General features: G+C 33.4%; 1 protein-coding gene across 2 annotated transcripts; it reads right to left on the reverse strand.

Annotated features, from left to right (window-relative positions):
• Positions 1-1,233: 1,233 nt before the first annotated feature.
• On the reverse strand, positions 1,234-7,577 carry LOC129984780 (uncharacterized). Of its 2 annotated transcripts, none has more exons than XR_008785525.1 (2): positions 7,251-7,577; positions 1,234-1,839 (listed from the first exon to the last, which is right to left on the reverse strand). XR_008785525.1 is itself a non-coding variant. In XM_056094737.1 (2 exons), exons 1-2 carry the CDS (start codon positions 5,952-5,954, stop codon positions 1,506-1,508), a joined length of 2,079 nt encoding a protein of 692 aa, XP_055950712.1. In that variant the 5' UTR covers positions 5,955-6,919; the 3' UTR covers positions 1,234-1,505. The 2 variants fall into 2 exon arrangements, 1 of the variants encoding a protein (XP_055950712.1); XM_056094737.1 differs by lacking the exon at positions 7,251-7,577 and adding an exon at positions 4,210-6,919.
• Positions 7,578-8,496: the final 919 nt, after the last annotated feature.

The raw sequence follows: 8,496 nt of genomic DNA on the forward strand, positions 1-8,496 counted from the left end.
TGAGGGCTGTCTTATCCGTATATTTTTAAAAGAGTGTTTTCCTTAAAAGAAATATATTTGTTCAGGTAAAATGTTTCTATGTTTGGATAACATTTATAGGTTATATAAAACTTTGTCAATTTCAGGCATAGAGAGTGATTTACTTTTACCTCAAGTTATTTCTTTATGTATTTCCAGAAGGTCGCTACTAAACTTTTCTATGCATATACAGTTATCTATACACAGTATAAAATGAAGTCTCCAGAAAGCGCAAATATGTTTGAAAGAGAAAAACTCGAGAAATACTTAACTGGTATTGGAGATATTTGTACCATCTTGTAGGGCATTTATTGTGGAAGGTTTTAGTATATTAAAATATCATATCAAAATAAAAAAAAGAGTTAGATAATTATGATTTTAATTATTTCCCTACTACGATTCGCGCATGCGTAAAACAGCAGTATCTGTGCTTTGCACTTATTCGCGCATGTGCGAAAACCTCAAACTGCGCATACGCAAGTAGTAGAGCTGTGGTATGCATATGCGATACATTTCTTTGTTTACATCTGAATTTAAACAGCGATTCAAAACTCATTGATGGAGAATCAATACCAAATAATTCTCATTCTAGCAGATTTACCGCTTCCCTTTAAACGTGTTCAGTTCCCATTTAGGCTCTGTTTCGCCATGACAATAAATAAATCCCAAGGACAAATGTTTCATACTGCTGGAATTGACTTAGACGAAGAATGTTTTTCTCATGGACAACTTTATGTGGTACTTTCTAGAGTTACATCCAAACAAAATCTTTTTGTCTTGGTATTAGAAGGAAAAACAGCCAATATAGTTTATAAAGAAATATTATGCAGCAAGCTGAATTTTATTTTCATATCAGATTATACAGAGTTGATAAACAAGTGTGGAACATTGGGTGCAATGACTTATTTGTATATTTTTAAATTTTAAAACAGTTTTTACTTTGTATATTTTTAATGAATTGTTTATGAATCGTTAATTATTTATTGTTTAAAAATTAAGAGAAATATTGACTTTTTCCGTGATAACTTTCTAAAAATTTACAGAAAAAAATAGTTTTTGCTTTCAAATCATATCAATTCTCTGAATTAATCATTCACAGTCAAAGTATGCTAAATATAGTTCTGAAATTAAAATCAATAAACTTTAAAAGAAAATCTGAAATAGAAATTCCATTCTAAAAAATTACATCTGAACTTAACTGTTACCATCACTGTTCGTGGGTAATCAAATAAAAGGGACCTGATCTGTCTTTTCTCCATTTATTATACATAAAGCAGCTACTGACGAAGACAACTAAAGCACATTAACAGAACATCACAAAAGCACGCGCACACACAGCAACAGGAAACACATCCGTTACATCTCTCATTAGGCATTACAAAATTCTGAATCATAAAGTAATAAAAAAGAAGCGTATCAAAGTTCAACAGAAACTGCGCATGCGCCGGTTTCCTGATGACTACAACTGGAATAGGGGAAAGGCGTCTCTAAGACGGAACATCCCGGCCCCCGTTGGACAGTTGTCCAACACCTTCTTCGAAAGGGAGTGGGCAGAGTCTGTTGATACTTCGCCGAAAAATTCCTTTAGGGGTTCTGATGTCTGCGACACGGACTAGTCCATCTGTTCCAGGATATGTCCTTTCAATTCGGGCCAAGTTCCATTCCATGGGGCTCTTGCTATTATCCTTCAGGAGTACCAGCTGTCCGGGTTTGATGTACAGTTCAGGTAGTTTCCATTTAGCTCGAGACTGCAAGGAGTTGAGATATTCTTGACTCCATCTTTTCCAAAATTTGGATCTAAGAGACTGGATGAGAGACCATCTAGAAGATAAAGAAATGTTAGTCAAGGAATCACTGGGTTCTGGTATTGACAACAGTGGTGCTCCCACCAAAAAATGGCCAGGTGTCAAAGGTTGAATATCAGCTGGATCGGCAGAAAGAGGACACAGTGGTCTTGAATTCAAAACTGCTTCAATCTGTGTCACCAGCGTAGTAAGCTCTTCAAAAGTCAACACTGTTGATTTAGTCACCTTCAACAAGATCCGTTTCATAGCTCCAATATTTGCCTCCCATAATCCACCGAAGTGAGGAGATGCTGGAGGTATGAAGTTCCACACTATACCTTCCTTGGCACAAAATCTTTGCACGGAATCCAATTTGCATTCTTTTAGCAGAGAATCCAAAATATTTTTTGCACCCTTAAAATTAGTGGCATTATCACTCCATATGATTGAGGGTTTTGACCGCCTAGCTATGAATCTCCTAAGACAAGCTAAAAAACTCTCAGTAGTCAAATCAGACACTACTTCAAAATGAGTAGCTCTTGTACTAAAACATATGAAAATTGCAATGTATGATTTTAAAGTCACCCTAGATCTTTTTAGATTAGGTTTAGTAATTATGGGACCAGCGAAATCGAGTCCCACCTTTTCAAATGGTCGAGATGGGATAACTCGATCTCTTGGTAAATCGCCCATCATCTGTTGAATAGTTTTATTTTTTACTCTAAAACAGGTTAAGCATCTTTTGATTACACTTTTTACTTTGGCTTGACCAGCTGGTATCCAGTATTGCTGTCTAATTAAATACAGAGTAGTTTGAACACCGGAGTGGAGTGCTTTTTTATGAAAGTATTCTATAAGTGTATCTGTGAAATGGTGTTTCTTTGGTAAGAGTAGAGGAAATTTTTGTGAATCTGGAAGATCAGAAAATTTTAATCTTCCGCCTACTCTTAAAAGTTCATCATTATCTAAGAATACATTTAAGTTCAGAAGGGGATTATTCTTTGGAAGAACTTTATTCCTTTTTAGACAATTTATTTCAAATTCAAACTCTCTCATTTGTATAATTTTTATTAAAGATTTTGTAGCATTTTGTAATTCTTTTACATTTAAATTATCTTTCTTTCTGTTTTGCAGAGCTGATTTACAATTATGTAAGAATCTTAAACACCATGCAGTTACTCTTATTAATTTGCTGAAAGAAGAATATCTTTTAATCAAATCATCATTTAATGGATTTACTTTTGCTATTGTAGAACTTATTAGAACATTCTTTTTCAATTATAAATTGTCTGCGTCTTCTTTGATATTTGTCTCATTATTTATTTTAGCTAATTTAGGCCATTTACATTCATTTTTTAACAACCAATTTGGCCCATGCCACCAGAAGTTAGGGTTTCTCAGTTCATGTACCGTTAACCCTCTTGATATTAGATCAGCCGGATTATCAGTTCCAGGAGTGTGATTCCATTCAGTGGGATTGGTTATATTTTGTATTTCTTTAATTCTGTTTTTTACGAACACCTTAAATCTTTCAGGGTCACCCTTCATCCAATAGTAAACAATTGAAGAGTCAGTCCAGAAGAATCGTGTAACAGGAAAGTTAATGCACTTAACTATTTTACAGCCTAGTCTTGCTGCTAAAAGAGCACCCATTAGTTCTAACCTTGGGATCGAAAGTGTCTTTAGAGGGGCTACTCTACTTTTTGAAGCGACCAAATTTGATTTGATTTCCCCGTTTTTCAATAAGACTCTAATGTACGCTACAGTTCCATATGCCCTCTTAGAGGCGTCGGAGAAACAATGTAGTTGAGCTTCAACTATTTCAGTGGTTTTCGCTTCGGCGAAAAAATATCTAGGTATTTTAATAAGATGCAAATTTTTTATTTCTTCGCACCATTCATTTATTTTAGTGGTCAGTGTTTTCGGGAGAGGGTCATCCCAGTCTAATCCCAAGCACCAAATATCCTGTATTAGACATTTTATCTTGATGGTAAAAGGTCCTAAAAACCCCACTGGATCAAAAATGCGTCCAGCTACTTGAAGAACATATCGTTTGGAATTTATCTTTTTAGACAGGAATTTCTCTAAGCTTCGAGTGTCAAACTGGAATACATCTAAATCGGAATCCCAGGCCAATCCTAGCACTTTACAAGGAGTTAAAGCAGAGTTATCATTAATTGAATATTTTTCTTCGTCTATTTCTAAACCTGCCTCTCTCCATTTATCACGAAGCTCAACTGAGTTAGTTTTCCATTTCCTTAATTCCATGCTCGCTTCTTTAAAGATGTTATAACATTCTAGGCTTATTTTAAAAGCTGAATCAAAGTCTCTTTGGCTACAGATTAAATCGTCGACATACAATGATTTTCCTAGCATTTGACAGGTATTAGAAAATTGTTCTACATACCTCTTTAGATGGTATTGGATTGTAGCTGCAAGGAGGAAGGGGCTTGATTTGACACCGAAAAGAACTCGAGTCATCTTGAAAATTTCCTCTTCTTCCTTTTCCGGATCTTCCGTCCAGAAGAAACTAGTATAATTCTGATCTTCTTCGGCAATCTGTATTTGCAGAAAGGCCTTCTTTATGTCGGCAGTTATGGCAACAGCCTGTTCTCTAAAACCTATTAAAATCTCAAAAAGATCTGGAATGAGATTGATACCAGTATGTAAACAATCATTTAACGACAACTGTCCTTTCGCATGAGAACTCGCGTCAAATACCACTCTCAAACGAGTGGTAGTTTTATCTTCCCTTATTACCGCCCTGTGAGGCAAATAAAATGAAGGTTTTTCTTCTTCACATGTTATAACTTTCTTAATGATACCTTCTTTTAAATGATCTTCAATAACAGCTTTATAATCTAAAAACAACGAATTATCTTTAATAAATTTTGATTTTAAATGCGAAAACCTCCTTTTAGCCACTTCAAAGTTATTAGCTAAATATTCTTTCATATTTGTTTTCCAAGGAAACTTTACAGTATATCTTTTATTTTGATAAACAATATTTTCTTCAAATTGTTTCATAATTTCTTTATCTACAGTATGTTTTTCGAAATCATCCTCTTCAACCCCTTCTACCCCTAAATTCTCAAGATCCCAAAATTGTTTAAGTTGGTCCGAAATATCCTTTTCATCTACTACAATCTTCATGGTCATTAAATCATTTGATAAACCTACGTGACCTTGCAAGCACCAACCAAAAATTGTTTCAGTCGCTACCAGTTTGTTATTTAATCTTTTTATTCTGCCTGAAACGATTTCATAATAATAATCTACACCAATTAATATTGAGATATTCTTGCCTCTATTATCAATAATATCAGCTAGCTGTAAATGTTTCAATTTATTGTACGTTTTAGTAATATTGTTGTTAGGTGCAGGAAGAGTAGTGGCTGAAATGTTTTCTGTAACCAAAGCTTCTACTTCAATACGTAAAGAGGGATCCTCACGGTTTTTTAATTCTACTCTCACTATATTGTAAGAATGTTCCTTTGCTTGCTTAGCGCCAAAAGAGTATACCGATAAAGATTCTTTTCTTATTACTTTTAACTTTAATTTTTCTGAAACTTCACGTGTTATAAATGTTCTCATACTTCCATTATCTAACATTAGTCGTACTGTTTCAAATTCGTTTGTTTCATCATTGCGTACTAGGGCTGCACATGTTTGAAGAAATATATTACCGCGAGAAAAGTTTTTGTTTTTATCGTAATGTGAAATTGCGGTAATTACGTTCTTATTATCTTTATTTAAATCGGACATGTTAGATTCTGCTTGAGAGCAAATAGATTTATTATGCTTCTTCCCGCATATTTCACATGTCAAATATCTTCTCTGGCGGCATTCATTAACTCGATGTTTTGGCTTCAAGCATAAAAAACATCTGCCATCTTGTTTTAAAACACCGAGTTTCGTTTCTAAGTCGGTTTGAGAACATAACTCCGATCGATGCTCTCCTTTACAATATAAACAATTTTCGTTTAATGCTGACGCGGAAAAACATTGAAGATCTTTCGGTTTTGCGCTTGACCTTGGACTTCGCAATATATCATGCGAGCTAGCTGTGTTTCGACTGAAGTTGTTGAAAGGATTCTGTTTCGCTTTCGGGAGCGAATTTTCTTTGCGTTTATCGCCTTTTGCGGTATGCATAAACGCAGAGGATTCTCTACATTCAATTTCAATTCTTAAAAAAATTTAGTAATTCAGTTACATTAAATTCGAACTTCACCGAATTATCAACTTTTTTTCTATTAAATTCAAGGACAAGATCTTCGGGAATCAATTTAATTAAAATGGGATAGAGTAAATGCCCATACATCTCTGAAGTAACTTTTAATGATTCTAAACTTCTTAAGTTTATCTCTACGGTATCATATAACTTCCTAAGACCATAAATATTATTTGAATCAGTTACTGGTACAAGATTTAGTAATTTTGACATGTGTGCGTTAATAACCAGTTCTTCTCTGCCAAATCTTTGTTTCAACAATTTTAAAGCCTGATCATAATTCTCGTCTGAGAGCGCAAAGCCATTAACCGCAATAGCGGCCGCACCCCCTAATAGTGACTTTAAATATGAGAATTTATCTATTTTTGACAGAGATTTGTTATTATCAATAGAATTTTGAAATTGATTCCAAAATTCTAATCAGCAACAGGGGTCTCCATAATATTTTTCAATTGTAAGTTTAGGCAATTTTATGGTCTTAAAATTATATTCGTTTACAGGTACGATGGCTGAACTTTCCTGAATGTTGTTTATTGCATCTAAATTAGGATTTCCTGTAGCGCCTAATAAAGAAACATTTGGTGTTATTGATTGGCGCTCTGATTCGTCTTGTAAACATTTTAATTGCGCTGATAACTTGGACAAACAAACTATGATTTTTTCATTGTATTCGAAAGCCGACTCAATTTCGGTTTCGAATTCCTTATCATCTTTGATTAGATTTTGTATAAGTTTATCATAGTCTTTTAACTGTGTAGACGATATATTCAAATAATTTAAGGCCTCTTGCAAATCTTTGGTGGTAAGAGAATCTATTTTCTCCTCCAAATCGCTATTAATTTTGTTAATGTACTTTGTAACTGAAGATCTATGCAACCCTCTGGTTTTTCTAAATTTAGAAAGTTTATCCATCGTTCTTATATTTAATATTCAAAAACTCCAAATTAAAATTGTATTTCTAATACACCAAATTTCAATATCAATTTTAGATTTATTCATACATTATCAATCAATATTTCAATAGAATTATATCAGTAACCAATATCCTTAAAGCGAATATAGTATCAATATGTAACAAAAATTCAACTTCAAATATAAAAATCAAATTTCACTCTATTGTTACATTCATTCCTTTTAACTTCGGACATTCAAATCCATGAAATTAAATTATTTTAAATGTCCGAGTTTCTCTTAAATAAAGGAAAATATTCGCTCACCTTTCTGGTTACTGATTCCTTTCGATCTTCATAGCTGCTTTTCCATTAGATCAGGCCCCACGTTGGGCGCCAAAATGTTCGTGGGTAATCAAATAAAAGGGACCTGATCTGTCTTTTCTCCATTTATTATACATAAAGCAGCTACTGACGAAGACAACTAAAGCACATTAACAGAACATCACAAAAGCACGCGCACACACAGCAACAGGAAACACATCCGTTACATCTCTCATTAGGCATTACAAAATTCTGAATCATAAAGTAATAAAAAAGAAGCGTATCAAAGTTCAACAGAAACTGCGCATGCGCCGGTTTCCTGATGACTACAACTGGAATAGGGGAAAGGCGTCTCTAAGACGGAACAATCACAAACGATTCCAATTGTTTTAAGATAAGTGTATTATTTAAATGTGCATTTCAGCTAATTGATAATACAGAATAAGAGAATTTAACAGTTGATAAATTTCCTACTATTTGAAATTAAATCTGTTCAAAGCTTTTGATAAATCTGGTAATCAAATAAATAATTCAGATACACATGAAATAAATAACTTAACAAGCCTTATATAGTTATAAATATATTTAACTTATATTTAAAATAATAGTATTCTCTGAAATATGAAAACTTTTTCATATGTAAATATCCTTCCTGTGGATACCTGGTCACTCGAACATAATCTGGAACAAACTTGCAGATCATTTAACCAAAGAAGTTACAGAAAATATTGAATGGATATCACCTGAAGATATTATTTCAAACCTTAAAAAAGTGACGCATCAGATCACAATCAATAATTATCGAAATAGAAAATATTTCATCTTCTTAGAAGACATTCCTAGCATTCAAGCACTCTCATCCTGGTTAAAAAATCACAGGGAAGATGTTTTGGCCAGACGAATCAGCAAAACAATCATAACACCAGAACTTTTGAATCGTTTTAACTTCCAAAATGATCCCCTTTGTCATGAGAGTAATAGTATTAACGATATTGAACACATAATTCTTTCGTGCAAAAAATATATTTATTATAGGGACAAGCTGTGGATTTTCCTACAATTAAATAACAAGATATCTAATATCTTCTTCAAAAATGTTTTAGGGAAAAATAACTGCAAACAAAACCAATCTTCAAGTTTCTCTTCGAACAATGAAGCACTTCAATATCTACTAACTCCATTAATCACATTCTGTTGTGGCTTCTATGGGTCTTTTATTTAATCATTACTCCGTATTGTGTGAAGTCTT

Source organism: Argiope bruennichi, chromosome 9 (genome assembly GCF_947563725.1).
Source record: "Argiope bruennichi chromosome 9, qqArgBrue1.1, whole genome shotgun sequence".
In the NCBI taxonomy this organism is placed as follows: Eukaryota; Metazoa; Arthropoda; class Arachnida; order Araneae; family Araneidae; genus Argiope; species Argiope bruennichi.